The sequence below is a fragment of the Alosa pseudoharengus genome, unplaced genomic scaffold, assembly GCF_046254945.1.
Source record: "Alosa pseudoharengus isolate Yale_2024_CS ecotype anadromous, Long Island Sound unplaced genomic scaffold, YU_APseudo_1.1 YU_APseudo_1.1_scf_13, whole genome shotgun sequence".
In the NCBI taxonomy this organism is placed as follows: domain Eukaryota; kingdom Metazoa; phylum Chordata; class Actinopteri; order Clupeiformes; family Clupeidae; genus Alosa; species Alosa pseudoharengus.
In genome coordinates, this window is record NW_027468598.1 from 23376821 (window position 1) to 23395920 (window position 19100).

General features: G+C 43.8%; 2 protein-coding genes across 2 annotated transcripts; both read right to left on the reverse strand.

The window, feature by feature from the left end:
• Nucleotides 1-11121: 11121 nt before the first annotated feature.
• LOC143121351 (olfactory receptor 52B2-like) lies at nt 11122-12048 on the reverse strand. Its single transcript, XM_076281709.1, has one exon. The coding sequence runs from the start codon at nt 12046-12048 to the stop codon at nt 11122-11124; it is 927 nt and encodes a 308-aa protein (XP_076137824.1).
• Nucleotides 12049-17717: 5669 nt separating this feature from the next.
• LOC143121191 (olfactory receptor 52B2-like) lies at nt 17718-18644 on the reverse strand. The gene has a single exon (XM_076281583.1). It carries the CDS (start codon nt 18642-18644, stop codon nt 17718-17720), a length of 927 nt encoding a protein of 308 aa, XP_076137698.1.
• Between the last annotated feature and the right edge of the window lie 456 nt (nt 18645-19100).

Here is a 19100-nt window from a genome sequence, read left to right on the forward strand (position 1 = left end):
GGTAGTCAATTAACCTTCAGCAAGGTCCAGTTACAGAAAATTTCCTCAAGCAAAGGTCCGGAGCATCATAATCTTTAACGTGTGTGTTTGTGTGTATTTGGATGGATAGAGCCTAGTTGTTGTTACGGACTGCTTATTTTCTTGACTCAAATGCAGGACAACACACAAAGAGTAAGCTCACTGACTTACAGTGTGTAGTGAGTGCAGCACAGGAACATTACAACAATGACACAGCAGGAACATCACAAAACTAGGGGTTTATATACAAAAGGATTTAACAAGGCTAACAGGGCACAGGTGGACAAGAAACAAGGTAAAACAAGAGACCGGTGAACACAGGGCTGGAAATCATAATTAAACTAGCAGACTAATAAACAGGTGAGGGGTGGAGACAGGCACAGGGAACTGAGACATGGCAAGACCATTGATATATATATGTGGCAAAGCGGTAAAGGGAGGGGAGTGTAAGTCCCCAAATGATAGTCGACTACGCCACCCCAGAGGATTACTATAAATTACCACCCAGGGACAGTATTACCATCACAGGTATTACCCACACAAGTTCAATTGCACTGACAGTAGACGTGAATTCCTTTAAACACATTTATTGAGAATAAAGGCAGGGGAAAGGGAAAGGGGGAATACCTGTTGAGAGAACAGTCTGACGACTCCACCAGTTAGCAAGAGTATAAGAAAATATTTATTTATGTTTATAATGTACCAAATTAGTCAAGCCATTAAAAGGTTCCTTAATTAGAATAGACTGAGGAACCACATATGTGGAAGGATGAAAGGTACGGCTAGGTAGGGCTTACCTGAAGGGGGCAGTCCGTCCACCAATGTGGGCCTACCCCAAAACCACACCACTCGTGCACGCACACAGTAAGTGATCTCTGTGAGGAAGGCACTGCACACACAAACAGAAGCTCACACACACAGATGCACACACACACTCCAAGAGGGGTACAGCCTCTATAATACAGCACACCATGCATGCAATATCTGGACCCGCCACCAGGGGACTTCGGCCTCCCTTTTGGACCACCCACACCTGCCTAGAAACAAGAGCAGAAGAGTATAAGAGACAGGACAAACACATATAATAACAGTAAGCCAAACTAAAGCTCATGCGAGCCATGGCACAGCAAACCCGACAAATTGCAGTTACACATTCAATAACCAGACATAAAATAATAGCAACATGCAGGCCATGCAATGCAACGCATGAACAAAACACAAAAGAAAGAAAACCACAAAAGAAAAGGGCAAAACAAAACAAAAGCGATACCCAGCAGCACTAAGCAAGGCAAGCACACACATGCAACATGCACCAATCACCACTCAGGCGACATGCAACAGGCACCATGTAGCGCAGCAAAGCTCCTGTAGGCCATGCATACAGACCGACAGTTGAGATGAGGCCGTGTCACAATCTATACAAAACAGCAACGCCTATTGGAATGGACTTCAGTCCTGCGGGATTATACAGGGTTCCTACGCAGTATGGAAAACCTGGAAAAGTATGGAATTTGATTTTAGTAATTTCCAGGTCTGGATAAGTATGGAAAAAAGAAACAAGAGTTTGGAGAAATATTTGTGTTTCCAGACTATTGCATTTGCAGTACTAATCACTTCACTCAGGTCATAATGAACCATTCCTACTGTTGTGTAGCTTAACTGTCAGTCCCCATCGTCAAGATACAACTATGATACAACTAAGATACAACTAAAAATGACCAAGCTAAATGGACGAATATTAAGTGTCATTTTTTAATTCACTTCAGTTGTCCATACCTTTGTTTTCACCGAGTTATCCCAAACCAGAAGTGGCCGCAATGTCGAGAATATGGTCAGAAAAATCTAACGAGAAGTTTGGAAATTTGAGTATGGAAAAAGTATGGAATTTTTAAATGGAAAATGTGTAGGAACCCTGATTATAGCATATCACCTGAAAGGCAGAATACAGTTTAAAACACACACCATTATTAATCTATTATCTCTATTCAAATCTTGTATTTACATACCCACTCCGTATTGGCAGCACGATCTGGAATTCACGGCTGGGAAATGCAATTATTAGTCCGTTAAAAATCAGTGTATGCAAACAAGCTGGAATCTATGTATGCAGTTAATAGAACATACCTGAGCAAGCAGGGAGGAATTTAACGCAAGGCAGGAGTTAGGAGTCGAATGACAACCGTTCATGAATCCCTCTAAAAAGACACAGCGTTATTTAGCCCAAAGCCAAAACGGTTAAGTAGCGGAGATTAAGCAGCGGAATAGTTGGTCAAACGGAAGCATACCTGAACCAGGAAGAGGGAGAGCCTACTACAGCAGCTAAGGAGGCCACAGAACCCAAACACTGCAACTACGAAGCTACAAAAACAGGACACAAAATAAGCCCAGTAGCTATTAAAGGCAACTCAAAATACCGATTGAAATACACCTACCGCATAAAGAAGAAAGCCACATCAACCGAAGGAGGAGGGGCACAACAAACACTGCCGTAGCTCCCAGCCACGTAACCGGTGCTTTTTATACTTACCTGCCTAACAGCTGTCCGCTATTAGATTGACAATCAGTGGAGTGACGAAATCAGGAAGCCCGAGAGTGTTAACAGCCACTCTACTACAATCTACCCCCAGATTTTTCATCGTCGGCCCGACGATGGACCAATCAACATCATGGAGAGTGTAGGTGGTGACAAATACGCCAGCCAGCTGCCTTTCATGCAGAACTCCCTGCAGACCTTGGAAGTTGATGCAGGTTAGAATGTTGGCCAGCAGTGGCCCGTGTGGTTCTTCGTACCTCACTCGGGCCACTGCTTGGCTGGGCCGGTGACAGTGAGCCATCAGATTGGCGTCCCTCAACAGGCGCGGTCGCCACAGGAGTCGCCATCTGTTGCTCGCCTCCCGGAGCCAAAAAGGGCTGGCCAGTAGGGACAAGAGAGGGAGGAGGTGAACAGTCCGGCTGCTAGCAGACGGAGCCACCGAGGGGACGGTGGATAACAATTGGGGGGGAGGGACAGGTACCCAAACACCAAGATCATGGGACTCCTCCTCCAGGGAGGCCACCACCATTGGGGCAGGAGGGGGGGGGGACTGCTGACCGGTCCAGTGCCCAGATGAGGTTTCAACATGGTGCGGTGAACATGTTTGGTCTTATCCAAGGCCTCCATTGGAGCGATGGTGTAAACCACACCCCCAGGTTTTGGGAGCCTTATTACCTTGTGCAGCACGGGGTTCCATAGATCTTGGATCTTGTTGCGACCCCTAACGCTATGGTCACGGACATAAACTAGTTGGCCTTCCTGCAGCAACATCTCCCGTACCCGAGGGGCATGGAGTTGTTGACGTTGATCTGCTGCAGCCACCAGACGGGCCTTGGCTCCTTCAAGGGCAAGGTTAAGTCGCGTCTGATGCTCCACTATCCAGTCACTCACTTTACCTGCACTGGATCCGCTACCCGCCCCAACAGAAAGTCCACTGGTAGCTTGGGGTTCTGACCAAACATAAGAAAATACGGGGACTCACCTGTAGACTGGTGCGGGGTGGTGTTATAGCAAAACACCATCTGTGGGAGGCAAGCAGTCCAGTCCCTCTTTCGAGAGTTGGGCAGAGTGTGCAGAAGATTGTGTAAGGTTCTATTGAACCGCTCACACTGGCCATTACCCTCGGGATGGTAAGGGGTGGTTCGGGACTTGGCCACATCGTACATGTGGCAAAGCTGCTGTATCAACTCACTCTCGAAATTCCGCCCCTGATCAGAATGGACACGACTAGGAACCCCCAACTTGTAAAACCATTCATTAACCAGGACTTGGGCCACAGTTGGGGCGCGCTGGTCCCGGGTAGGAATGGCAAGCGTATATTTGCTGAAAACGTCAGTCATTACAAGGACATTTTCAATGCCATTACGGCCAGGCTCCAAAACGGTAAAGTCTAGGGCTACAATTTCATCAGGCCGGGACGCTAGCAGGTGTCCCATAAAACTATGAGCCACAGGCTTAGCATCCTTGCTGACCTGGCAGCGCTCGCATTCTTGACACCACCGCTTGATGTCTGCAAACATCCCAGGCCAGTAACACCGCTGCTGCACCAGCCGACTAGTTCGGTCAATTCCCTGATGCCCGTGGTTCTGGTGGAGCTGGACCATCACCTCCGACCGTAAAGATGCAGGCAGGACCAATTGTAACACCTCCTCACCGCCATCAGGGCGAGAGATACGCCGGTGCAGCACCCCATATTTGACCACTAGGCGCTCCCATTGCCGGAGTAACACCAGGGCATTGGGAGAAAGCCGACCCCGTTCAGATGCTTGGCCGTGGCCAGATGACTAAGGGGGTTATTATACGTAAAAACAACGCACTTCTGGCCAAGCAGGTATTCACGGAATTTCTCAGCCATGGCCCACTTGAGCGCAACAAACTCCAACTTCATGGAGCTATAATTTGACATGTTGCGCTCAGTGGGCCTCAGGCCGCGGCTAGCATAAGCAATGGGGCGCACCCGACCACCCTGTTCCTGAGAGAGGACTGCTCCCAGGCCACTATGACTTGCGTCGACTTCTAAAATGAATGGTACGGAGAAATCGGCATAGGCAAGTACAGGTGCCTCTACTAGTCTGCGCTTCAAGCCCTCAAAACCACCCTCACACTCCTCTGTCCATGCTGAGGCCAAGCTACGGCCAGATGCTTTTCTAGACTTGGGGCCGGACAATTCTGCCACTAATTTGTGCAGCGGGGCTGCCAACTTGGCAAACCCTTCAACGAAGCGCCGATAGTAGCTGGCGAACCCTATAAATGACCGAAGCTCAGACACATGGGTTGGGCGCCGCCAGTTGGCCACCACCTCTACTTTCTTCGGATCTGTTGAGACACCCCTGTCAGAAATAACATGGCCTAAATAACCCACCTCCCGCTGAAAGAAAGCGCATTTCTCCAACTTGGCTTTTAAGCCCTCTTGCTGCAGCCGGTGGAGAACCACCTCCAACCGCTGTAAATGCTGCTCGACGGAGGATGAAAAAATGACCACATCGTCTAAATACAATAGCAAAGATTGCCACTGCTGGTCTCCGAATAGCCGCTGCATAAGCCGTTGGAAGGTGCTAGGGGCGTTGCAGAGCCCACACGGCATCCTGTTCCATTCAAACAGGCCGAATGGCGTGCAGAAAGCAGTTTTAGCTCGATCGGGCTCTGCAACGGGCACCTGGTTATACCCACTTCGAAGGTCAAGCGTGGAGAACCAACAGGCCCCGGAAAGAGCATCCAGCGTTTCCTCGATGCGAGGAAGTGGAAAGGCATCTTTCCGAGTCTTGCTATTCAACTGGCGGTAATCCACACACAACCGTGGACTCCCGTCCTTCTTTTTAACCAGGACAATGGGGGACGCGTATGGACTACAGCTCTCTCGAATGATTTGGTTTTCCAACGTTTCCAAAGTCCCCCTCATGAGTGGCGAACACAGATTGGTGCTTTAGCAGGAGGGAACGGACCCGACCCTGTTCATGATCACTCAAGGCTGACAAATCAAGGCCCTCAATTTTTGATGCAATGGGATCAGGTGCTTCTTGGTCGTGGACCAGAGCATGGGTTACCCTAACTTCAGCTATGCCTGGGGGCATGCTAGTAACATACACCTCAGTCAAACTACCCAGGATAGAACGTGGGTATAAGAGAACATCACTTGTACCAACATTGACAACAGGAATGTACGCAGTGCCATTAGAAACCTGAACTAAAGCAGGAGATGCCAGAAGACCACCCGGCAACCCAGACGACAGGGGCTCAAAGAGGGCTGACTGACCAGTGCTATGACTAGAACAAGTGGCAGCTACACATTTTAGCATCCCTCCCCCAATCCGATGTGCCCGCCCTCCCCGGACACGGACAGTCCTATCAGTCGACAACGAAGAAGATACATTGGCCTGGTGACATTGCTGCAAAGCTTCAAAAACTGGACTAGGGACCTGTGCAACAGAAAGAGATTCAAAAGGCAAGGTGGCCTGTGGACAGTTCATAGTAGCATTTACTAATGATATTCATCCCCAACACGCCTGGGACCTGGGACATAGAGCGTCCCGGAGGATCTCTCACTACCAACACCCCACAGCCTGGGATATCTCTGTTACAAAGCCTGACATCCAGCTCCAAGTAGCCTAGGTATGGGATTGCCAGACCATTCGCGGCTCGAAGTTGCAGCCACTGGCACTGCCTAAGGCGGTCTTGCCCCCAGGGTTCAAAGTGCTGCCTAAAGAAGGTCTCAGTAATGGTTGACACCATAGAACCGGTGTCCAAAAGACATAAGACATCCACACCCCCCATATTCACCTGTATGTTTGGACAAGAGGACATTAACTGTGGCACAGTCCCTACCCCTCTCCTTGCTCCACCTGAGCCCTTGGAAACCCCACCCGAGCTGCGGCTCAACAGGTCGGTGGGCGCTAGTTTCCCTGCACCTGCATGGACTGGGTAGGGCCTGAGTTGGACCAGGAAGAAGTAAGTAGTAGAAGTAGTAGTAGAAGTAGACGTACTAGGATGAGGGGAAACCCTCGGACCATCACAATCCCGGGCATAGTGTCCAGGCTGCTGACACCGCCTACAGATCAGGGGACTGGAGAAGGGCCTACTTGGTTGTTTAGGGGCCTGGAGGAGACTAATGCTGCGCGTAAGAAGGTCCAGCTGTTCTTGCTGACGTTTTAAAATCTCTTTTAGTTCTACTAGCTCTGGGTTTGGTGTAGGACTTCCGGCTGCAGGGTGAGAATCACCTTGCACTCCATAGACTAAGCCGTACGCAGAGGGGACAGACTGACTCCGTGCTCTCATAGCCACAGGCATGCCTTCACGCTCCCACCTAATGGCCTCCCCCCGAACTTCAAGCAAAGTGGCGGTTGGCTTACGACGGACTAGCTGTTTTAACTCTAAAGGTTTAAAAGGTTCCTTAATTAGAATAGACTGAGGAACCACATATGTGGAAGGATGAAAGGTACGGCTAGGTAGGGCTTACCTGAAGGGGGCAGTCCGTCCACCAATGTGGGCCTACCCCAAAACCACACCACTCGTGCACGCACACAGTAAGTGATCTCTGTGAGGAAGGCACTGCACACACAAACAGAAGCTCACACACACAGATGCACACACACACTCCAAGAGGGGTACAGCCTCTATAATACAGCACACCATGCATGCAATATCTGGACCCGCCACCAGGGGACTTCGGCCTCCCTTTTGGACCACCCACACCTGCCTAGAAACAAGAGCAGAAGAGTATAAGAGACAGGACAAACACATATAATAACAGTAAGCCAAACTAAAGCTCATGCGAGCCACGGCACAGCAAACCCGACAAATTGCAGTTACACATTCAATAACCAGACATAAAATAATAGCAACATGCAGGTAATGCAATGCAACGCATGAGCAAAACACAAAAGAAAGAAAACCACAAAAGAAAAGGGCAAAACAAAACAAAAGCGATACCCAGCAGCACTAAGCAAGGCAAGCACACACATGCAACATGCACCAATCACCACTCAGGCGACATGCAACAGGCACCATGTAGCGCAGCAAAGCTCCTGTAGGCCATGCATACAGACCGACAGTTGAGATGAGGCCGTGTCACAATCTATACAAAACAGCAACGCCTATTGGAATGGACTTCAGTCCTGCGGGATTATAGCATATCACCTGAAAGGCAGAATACAGTTTAAAACACACGCCATTATTAATCTATTATCTCTATTCAAATCTTGTATTTACATGCCCACTCCGTATTGGCAGCACGATCTGGAATTCACGGCTGGGAAATGCAATTATTAGTCCGTTAAAAATCAGTGTATGCAAACAAGCTGGAATCTATGTATGCAGTTAATAGAACATACCTGAGCAAGCAGGGAGGAATTTAACGCAAGGCAGGAGTTAGGAGTCGAATGACAACCGTTCATGACCTCTAAAAAGACACAGCGTTATTTAGCCCAAAGCCAAAGCGGTTAAGTAGCGGAGATTAAGCAGCAGAATAGTTGGTCAAACGGAAGCATACCTGAACCAGGAAGAGGGAGAGCCTACTACAGCAGCTAAGGAGGCCACAGAACCCAAACACTGCAACTACGAAGCTACAAAAACAGGACACAAAATAAGCCCAGTAGCTATTAAAGGCAACTCAAAATACCGATTGAAATACACCTACCGCATAAAGAAGAAAGCCACATCAACCGAAGGAGGAGGGGCACAACAAACACTGCCGTAGCTCCCAGCCACGTAACCGGTGCTTTTTATACTTACCTGCCTAACAGCTGTCCGCTATTAGATTGACAATCAGTGGAGTGACGAAATCAGGAAGCCCGAGAGTGTTAACAGCCACTCTACTACATATAGAATGGCTAGATGTCTCATGGCGGAGTCTCCAAACGGCATCACCGGCGGCCATCTTGTCACAGACAAGCTATCTGGTGGGCTCTGTGGTACCTGATGGCTCTTCTTCTACTAAAGGCAGAACAATGCCCCAGGCTATAACAATGACACCTTCATTGTCATTACAGTGCACCATTAAAACACAATGTTGAGTTAGCTGACTGTGGCAAGATGTCCATTGGCAAGCAGCGTGGACGAGACATCTAGCCATTCTATATATATCTCTGGGCAAGACAAACAAAGGAGCACATGGCTGACAGGAAGTAAAACACAGGGACAGGAAGTAAACACAGGAGCACATGGCACAGGAGGCAAACAAAGGAGGGACAGGGAAACAAGGGCCATTACAGTTGTAGGCCTAGCCCTAGGCCTAATGTTTAATGTGAAATAAAATAAGTAGCCTAAAAGGCAACATTCGAAATGAGGAGAAATAAGGCAAGATAAGAGTAATTGGGGAGAAAAACTGAGTAGGCCTAGCCTAGGCTATTTTTAAAGGAAAATTCCGTTCTTTAGCACTTTAAGGCCCTTTTCTGGTTTGTTTTGGATGAACTAGAGTGGTGGACACTGAAATTTTGACGATTGGTCCTGTCTCGACTTTTCTGACTCGTTTTGAATCGCCTTTGACTTCTCAGGGTGACTGGCAATGGGCATAGTGTAGTAGGCTACTCAAACATGTCCTAAAACAACTCTTAACGTTTGTTTCCAAAACTGTGCAACTCACCGAGTGGTTAGTGGTGTTCGTTGATGTTCCAAAACAAGTAGCGTAGCGAAATACAGTTTCTGTCGTGTTTTATTTGCCATTTTGTAAAATCCCATTGATTTCTATTGGAAGACTCATTGCACGTTGATAGCTGCGCAACATTGCAACATTGAGACTACCGTCCCGGAAAGAGAAGTGAGAAACAAGAAACTCGTGTTAAATCGTGTTTCTTACCTTGTAACATTCACATTGTCTGCCGAACTTATGCTAACCGTTTTGCTAGCTTGTAAACAAATCCATGTGCTTTATCGTTACCTTTTTCCACAGTTTGAAATGGCATAATGCACAATTTCTCTAGTAGAGGGGGAAATCCTGCCAAGTTTCCCTTTAACTTTTGGCCTCAATATGAGCTTGTACAATCGCTTAGTCATGTCGTAGCCAGTTTTTAAGTCTACCATGAACGGTTACAATTTTATGGCTTATACTCCAGTTATCAATAAAGAAATTGTATTCTATTCTTACTTCCGGAATCGGCTGTGGGCGGGACTGTTGCGGCATATTTGTTCTTAAATCTGCATGGCTATAGTCTGCATGGTCACTCAGTAAATCTGTTTCCAGTTAAGAATAAAACTATTTTGTCAGTCCTGTGTTCGAACATGTCCACTTCTTTGTGTGCCCCTCAAGCACCATTTGTCATCTGTATCACTTATACTGTGAATCTATCTAGCTAGCTATCTGGATCTTGGCATATATCCTACGGTGTGCACTACCTATTTGCAGTGTAACTGCAATACTTGAGTCACAAGCACTCACTTTGCTCAACACCCTGAGTGAAGAGTATTTTTGTTTTATTTTCATACCTTCTGAGTGAAGCACAGACACATCTGCCTATAGCGGGCCTGCAAACTTTGCCCCAGTCTCATTTCACTGAGTGATTTGCAGGTGAAGGTTTATTTGTGTGAAAACAAAATCAACACTTACAGTGTGTTCATTGTTAGTTTTACAAAATGTACTCAAACAAACATATTTAATATGGTATTAAACATCAGTTATTTAAATGAATCATACTGCATTCAGAATATAGAATATAGATTTCCTATCTTTAATTATTTAAAAAAAAACTGATTTGATAGAAACATCTTTCAATAGAATTTTGGATGTTGATGCCAGCATGAAGAATCTTAGTTAGAACGCAGAATTGTATACAAATATTTGAATCACACAGGCTTCGATGCTTTGCTGCCACTGCATGCTGTCTTAAAAGGCAGGCTGTTTTCCATTTTGGTCAGACCCTTTGTTTTACTGGAAAGTCATAAAATTGACATGGATAATATACAGTTTAATACAGCCATTAGCTGTTCAGTCAGTTATGCACAGCCTATTTTTTTATATTTGTACATTATTGTTGTTCATTACTCTAAAGCATACAATCCGTAAAATATTACAGGTTGATGTAATGCTAAAAATAAATTAAAGCTGCAGTTGGCAAGTCTGACAAAGCCAACATTTTGAATGTTTAGAACTCTCATGTCCCTCTCTTACAACCACCAAGCACCCTCTCATCGAGTTTGTGCTCCTCAGTGCGCAGCAGACTGCACCAGACTGTGATTGACAGTGACATCTCACTCAGCCCTGCTCTGATTGGACCAGAAGAACCGGGAGCTGTGGGTTTTTGCAAAACAAATAACAGGCTCTAGGTGGAGGTAGAAGTGCGGGTTTTTTTCTAAAACTGGCTGATTTATGTTGTTCTGTCAGAGCATTGTGTTGGTGTCAGTGAATATGATCAAAAAATCTTGCCAACTGCAGCTTTAACAATAGAAATTTAGCATTTAAAATGAGGTGGCTCCAGTCATAGCCTACTACGCATAGGAAAATATAGCAAATGTGGATATTTGTAAAATACAGAATATTGGTAAAATATTATACATTTGCAATACATGGACATTCTATAACAGCTTCTAAAGAGCCAGTGGAGGTGCAGGGTTTATAGTCGGTATGGTGTAATGTTACAGTTTTATGCAGACACCTTTGTGTAAAAACGGAAGAGGTTGCTTCGAATTTCCTGTGTATTCAGTCCATACACGATAGGGTTCATAATAGGAGGAACAAGAAAAATCAGCATACCCATAATCTTCTGTAAATCAGGTGAAACATTTTGAAATCTGTGTGAAAGAATGGTGAAAGTCCCAACAATTTCAAATACAAAGAATATAACCAGTTGTGCTACACAAGTGTTGATAGCCTTACTTCTTGCTTCATTTTGCCTTGAAACCAGACAAGCAATCAGTATCTTGACATAGGAGAAGGCCTGGACAGATATACTTATTATTTGCATGAGAGCAGTGTTAAACAAGCCAATGATGTTATTGAGAAAGGTATTGCTACATGTCAACTTGAGAATTGAGGGATTGTCACAGAAGACATTCATGATCTTAGATCTGCACCATGGCAGCCTGGCTTGGAGAGAAAACAATACTAATATCAAGACAAAATCCAGACCCCAAACAATTGCAATTACTGTCACCACAACCTTGGGTGTCATGATAGAATTATACCGTAATGGGAAACAGATAGCAATGTATCGATCAAAAGCCATAGCAGCTAGAATGAAAAGAACTCCACCGCCATACATGTGAAGCAAAAAGCCTTGAAGAACACATAGAGGATAATAAACTTGACTGGTGTCTGTTAAGATATCTGAAAGGACTTTAGGCATCATTGCAGTGATCCCAATGAGGTCATTCAGTGGTAGAGAAAACAAAATAAAATACATTGGTTTGTGAAGGTTCCTCTTCATAATAATGAGTCCAATCAGTGTCATATTGCAGGAAATACAAAAGAGATAAATCACAAGTCCAAAGAAAAATATGGGATACCTTGCACCAGCTGGGATAAAAAAAGGGTCCAGGCTGAGTTTGAAGGATATAGTAATGTTGTCCATTACAGTTTATGCCAGTCAAAGAAAGCTTTAAAAAGTACAAGAGGAGCTTTGAAAGTACAATAAAAGATACTTTAAAACTTAAAAATACATGGTTTTGAAAAATGTCAGTTTTTAGCTTTGTATCAGAATATTGTGATTATCTTTCTTCAATAGAGCTGATCTGACAAAAGACATCTGAAACAGTCAGTAGCTGAAAACAGTGTGCTGCTATTCTTCACCAATACAGTATGCCATCCCCTTTATACTCTTTGTTTGTCCATGCAAAGGTGGTGAGATACCCATGTCTTGGATTGGAGCTGTATTCTCCAATCACAGGCCATGAAAGCCTCCTTAAGGAATGCAATGGTATTAACATTTCTTTTAGTCTATGACGTATTACTGTAAGACTGCTGCTACGATGCTGCGTGGTGGAATAGGTTTTGTGATGTTCTGATTTTTTGGTTGACAATAACGGGTCCACATGAAGCTTGGCATGATTATATCTCTACAACAACAACACGTTACATTTATATAGCGCTTTTGTCAACACTCATAGCGCTTCAAATGGAATAGGGGACCTCACTAACCACCACTAATGTGTAGCACCCACCTGGGTGATGCACGGCAGCCATTATGCGCCAGAACGCTCACCACACACCAGCTTGAGGTGGAGAGTGAGGGAGTGAATGAGCCAATTACTGTGGGGGATGATTAGGGGGCCAGATGGCATGAGCCAGGTTGGAAATTAGCCAGGACACCGGGGAACCCCCTACTCTTTGCGATAAGTGCCATGGGATCTTTAATAACCACAGTGAGTCAGGACCTCTGTTTAAAGTTTCATCTGAAGGACGGTATCTCCTACAGTATAGTGTCCCCGACACTGCACTGGGGCATTGGGATCGATCTTTTTGGCCAGAGGGAAGAGTGCCACCTACTGACCACCCACTTCCAGCAGCAACCTAGTTTTCCAAGGAGGTCTCCCATCCAAGAAGTAACCAGGCCCACACCTGCTTAGCTTCAGTAATTCAGCTAAGACAAGGTATCCGTTTGGCATGCCTGTGTGTGTGTGTGCGCGCGCGCATGTGTGCGTGTTTGTGAGGGTGTGTGTGTGTGTGCATGTGTGCGTGTGCATGTGTGTGTGTGTGCATGCGTGTGTGTGTATCTCAATTTGTCTCCATCTCCTTAGAGCCTGACCGATATAGGATTTTGAGGGCCAATACCGATTTCGACTTTTGAGTTTTTCAAAAACGGTATAAAATTATTTTGGACATTTGACCTGGGCCATTGCAAGAAATAGGCTACACGAATTGTCTAATTACTCAGCAGTATGAATTGATATACACACAAGTCTTATATTGTATAAAGAGCATTGTATTGTATAAGGGCAATTCCACGGAAAATGTACTTTTTGTCACATCCATAACGCCAGTGAAATGCCTTGGCATTTGTATGATGTGAATGATAACATTTTTTGTGCATTTTTTCTCATGTACATTCTTCAGCCAAAAATAGCAAATGCTCAAATTTCATGTAATCATTCACATCATACCATACCATCACATTTTATTAGCGTTATGGATGTTACAAAAAAAATAATTTTCCATGGAATTGCCCATAAAGAGCATAGTCTAAACTTTATTTTGGTGTATAACATGTTGAGTTTAAAGCATTATAAGGTCAGTAAAGGAGGTAAGACACATAGTGGGCTGTATTTTGCACCCTGGCGCATGGAGTAAAACTCGTTTTCCACCCGGCGCAAAGTTTAATTCCTTATTTTGCACGTTTATTTTTTAAACAATGCGCCCAGGGGTGTGGTAATTAACAACCTAGGGAGTGGCCTGGCGCATTGTCTAAAAATCGCTATTGTACACCTGGTCAGAAGTCTATGACGAGTTGTTTATATGTTATTATGACCGCCGCGCAGCTGACATGGTCAAAACTGCACAAAATTGAAAGTGTAGGATCATTATGACACCCTCCGAATGCATGCCAAGTTTCGTGAACTTTCGTTCACGGGGGGCCGTACAATAAAATAATTTATGTGTACATTTAGTGACCGTACACCAACAGTTTTCTGTGAATATCTTGAGAACCGTAGGGCCTAGGATGACCAATCTTTTGCGTATGTTTGCCTCCAGGGGTCATGTTAACCCATTCCATATGCACACATACCACAGATACCAGTGAAAATTGAGTGTGCATAATGCAATTCAGTGAGACAGTTAGAATCATATATGCCTTTCAGCGTGACTTATTTTTGTGGAAAAAATGTGCTGGACTGGGCGGCGGTCATATTTTGTACCGCTCTGCGGTACATGTAGTTTTAAGAGCGCATTGTCAACAGTTATATTGGTGGGTGCACAACGCACCATCCTTCTATCATCCATGAACGCATACCAGCGCACATCCATGCAAAACATTACAAATTGCACGATTACAATGGGAAACCGCCGCGCAGCGAAGCGGCGGTCATATAGGTTTAGTCAGATTTTTATTTTATTTTTCGCCCCACATGGATAGCATGGAACCTCCTGTTTTCGTTTTGATCTGTAGCCCCCCCGCTGGACTGGACCCCCCGAAAGGAGGGTAGGGCAGACACAGTTTTCTGTGAATATCTCGAGAACCGTAGGGTTTAGGAGAACCATTTTTTTTTGTATGTTGATCTCAAAGGGCCATGTCAACCCATTCCATAACCACTCATTTCATGTATAGCGCCACCTAGTTAAACACAAAAAAGTAAAAATGAGGTGTTGTAATCGCAGGTATCTGTGACCTAACATAGTCAAAACTGCATGAAATTGGAAGTGTAGGATCATTATGACACCCTCTGAATGCATGCCAAGTTTCGTGGAATTCCGTTCATGGGGGGCCACACAATAAATTAATTTATATTACTATACACCAACTGGCCTGTAGGTGGCCGGAGACAGTTTTCTGTGAATATCTCGAGAACCGTAGGGCCTAGGAGGTCCACCTTTTTTTTGTATGTTGGTCTTAAGGGGGCATGTCAACCTATCCCATTACCACTTATTTCATGTATAGCGCCACCTAGTTAAAAATTAAAAAGCAAAACATTAGGTGTTTTCTTCACAATATCTCTGGCTGACATGGTCAAAACTGCACGAAATTGAAAGTGTAGGATCATTATGACACCCTCCGAATGCATGCCAAGTTTCGTGGACTTTCATTCATGGGGGGCCTTACAATAAAATAATTTATGTGTACATTTAGTGACCGTACACCAACAAGGATTCCCGGGACACTGAAAGACCGGGGTACACGAAACTTGGTGGGCATGTAACCCCACATGGATAGCATGGAACCATCACTTTTTGTTTTGATCTGTAGCTCCCCCGCTGGACTGGACCCCCCGAAAGGAGGGTAGGGCAGACACAGTTTTCTGTGAATATCTTGAGAACCGTAGGGCCTAGGATGACTCATTTTTTGCGTATGTTTGCCTCCAAGGGTCATGTAAACCCATTCCATATGCACACATGTGCATAAACAGATACACACGCACACACATACATTCACAGTAATCCTACGTATGACACATACTCACACAGTAGACATATATACGCATGCATGCACATGCACACACACAGGCACATAAACAGGCAAACACAGAAGCACATGCACGCACACACACCCACCCACACACACATAAACATAAACATGTACACGCACACATGCACACAATTCAAGAATTTCTCAGAATTATGAACAGGCAAGATGGGGGTGGGGTTGTATAAAATGTATATTACATGTGAAGTCTATAAACTAATCATGTTTTGGTACTTGTTGTCTAGCAGATACCAGTGAGAATTGAGTGTGCATAATGCAATTCAGTGAGACAGTTAGAATCATATATGCCTTTCAGCGTGACTTATTTTTCTGGAAAACATGTGCTGGACTGGTCGGCGGTCATATTTTGTTCCGCTCTGCAGTACATCTAGTTTTAAGACATTTAATCCTGAAAACAAGCAAATTTGTCTGCCAGTGTGTTAAGCAAATTTGTCCTAAAAACAAGCAAATTTGTCTGCCAGTGCGTTGAGCAAATTTGTCTTGATAAGACTCCTTAAAATAAGTTAAAGTCTTCTTAAATTAAGTCAAAATGATCTTTTGAGAGGGCGCTAGGTAAGTCTTTTCATACTAAATTTTACTAAATGGTGTGCTCATTTTACTAAAATGTGTGCACGTTTTACTAAATAGTATGCTCATTTTACTAAATTGTGCTCTCAATTTAGTCCATTGTGCACACATTTTACTAAATTGTGAGCAGAATTTACTCACACTAGAAATATCTCTGAAGCGGCTGCTACTAAGTTTCTACATAGAGTTTGCCTTTGATAATGGCCATAATCCCGAAACATCAATGAGCTAAAAGAAAGACCTGAAATCATAATCAAATTTTTATTAGAAAGCAGTCATGCAATTTTGTTTATCCTCGGTTGCCATAGAGAGAGAGAAAGCAGGGAAAACTAGGCCTACTCTCATTTACTTGATATTGACTCATCAACACAATGTAATAATAGCCTTCATCTGGTTTTTTATTACTGTATAATGCACATGTAGCATTCACTTTCCCCTTTTAAACCCAAATTATGACTTTCAACCAGTCTTTTTAATGTATTTCTGCACAGAACCGCTCGCGTCAAGCGGAACAAATTGCTGCCACTTCTATTCTCTTGCTGGGCCACTGTTAAAGCATCTGAGATACGTATATGATGAGGACAGTGTTGATGCTCTAACGACTTGTTAATATGGGAGCCGAAATCAACATGTGACGGAGCCATACATGTAACAACGTAGACGGTGTGTTCAAGCTGCAATTCTTGTTACTTTTTAGTCCACTGTCAGCCATTTATTGTTTGGATGTCTTGTAAGCCGTTAGGCCACTGTACTGTATCCAAGGAACAAGGAAGGATCAGCATTGATTAGTCAGTACTTCAGCATCCTTTATGTTCAGGCCCTCGCATTTAATACAAACTGTTTTGTTAATTTTATATGGATTTATGACATTACTCTTGCTTTAGTTCAACCAAATTTGCAGACTGAACAATCTCAGTTCAAAAACTCCACACCACAGCTTTATTTAGCAATGTACTACTGTACAAGCAACCAAAGTCCTCATACCTACAGTACACAGTCACCTCCAAGTGTCATATATGCAATCTGTTAAACATTACATGACATTCTTTCCAAAGGTATAACATACATTCATCCTATTAAAAAAAGAAAAGATGTAGATATAAAAACACACTCTTTAAACAGATTTCTGGTCAGGAAAGAAAACATTCCGATTAGTATTAGTATAAAACAATAATGTCACATATAGTAGGGTACTTTTCACTAACATCACACTACAAATGAGAGAAATCTAGATCAGTGGATGTGCAATATTACTGCCATGAAGGATGCTATGCTTTAAATTCTGTTTCATTGTTTGATAGTAAGGTTATCCAGAAATGACCAGGCCTATGATTTTCATGGAACTTGGTAGAGGGCTGATGCATGGACTAAAGAAGAGGCCAAGGTTTGTGTTCTCCCAGTACAGTTCAGGTCATCTTATGAAACATATTGTCATTATTTTACCTTGAAAGAACCCATATAGATTTGTACAACAGTCACTGCACTAGAGACAGGAATATACTATATACATAAAAAAGATTGCAGAATGGGCTACAGTTTTATATAGACACTTTTGTGTGACTACCAAAGAGGGTACGTCGAATTTCATATGAGTTCAGTCCATACACGATAGGGTTCAGAATAGGAGGAACAAGAAAAATCAGCATACCCATAATCTTCTGTAAATCAGGTGAAACATTTTGAAACCTATGTGATAAAATGGTAAAAGTACTTGTGAGTTCAAAAGTGAAGAATATAACCAGTTGTGCCACACAGGTGTTGATAGCCTTGCTTCTTGCTTCATTTTGCCTTGTAACCAGACAAGCAATCAATATCTTGACATAGGAGACCGCTTGGACAGATATACTTATTATTTGCATGAGAGCAGTGTTAAACAAGCCAGTAATGTTGTTAATAAAAGTATTACCACATGTCATCTTTAGAAGTGAGGGATTGTCACAGAACACGTTCATCAGTTTAGATTTGCATCGAGGTAGCCTGGCCTGGAGTACAAATATTGTAAATATGAAAACAAAATCCAGAGCCCAAACAATTGCAATAATTGCTACCACCACTCTGGGTGTCATGAGTGAATTGTACCGTAATGGAGAACAAATCGCAATATATCGATCAAAGGCCATTGCTGCTAAGATGAAAAGAACTCCGCCACCATACATGTGAAGTAAAAAGCCTTGAAGAACACACAGAGGATAATAAACTGTATGTGTATCCGTTAAGATATCCGACAGGACTTTGGGTAGCATTGCAGTGATCCCTACAAGGTCATTAAATGGTAGACTGAACAAAATGAAATACATTGGCTTGTGAAGGTTTCTCCTCGCAATAATGAGTCCAAGCAGAGTCAGGTTGCAAGATATACAAAACAGGTATATCACTAGCCCAAAGAAAAATATGGGATACCTTGCCCCATCTGGAATAAAAAAGGGATCCAGGCTAAGTTCGAAGGTAATGCTAACATTTTCCATAACAGCTGTTTCGATGTTAGATTTCTAAGACAGTGAGCACATATTGTGCCATTTAAAAGAAAGCTAAATACATGAATTGTCTAAAAACATATAAAATGTGAGTCCAGTTTGATGGAAATTTGTAAGGCATTGCGGTACCCTAATAAAGTAGGTAACAAAACATAGGGAGTATTTATCTACTCATGGTCAGATGTCTTGACAAAAGGAGACACCCAATTGCAGTCATGTCCTCCAATAGCAGGCCACTGTATATGTGCTATATACCGGATTGGGCACCAAAGAATACAGTAGATATTTACAGGTAACTTCCTGTTACTTCATCTCTTGTGCATTGTTGTGCAATATTACTTTTGTTGTGCACTTTAAGGCCCTTTTCTGGTTTGTTTTGGATGAACTAGAGTGGTGGACACCGAAATTTTGACGATTGGTCCTGTCTCGACTTTTCTGACTCGTTTT

Coding starts and splice junctions, on each gene's coding strand:
- LOC143121351 (XM_076281709.1), bottom strand. CDS start 12,048: ATGGACAACATTACTATATCCTTCAAACTCAGCCTGGACCCTTTTTTT.
- LOC143121191 (XM_076281583.1), bottom strand. CDS start 18,644: ATGGAAAATGTTAGCATTACCTTCGAACTTAGCCTGGATCCCTTTTTT.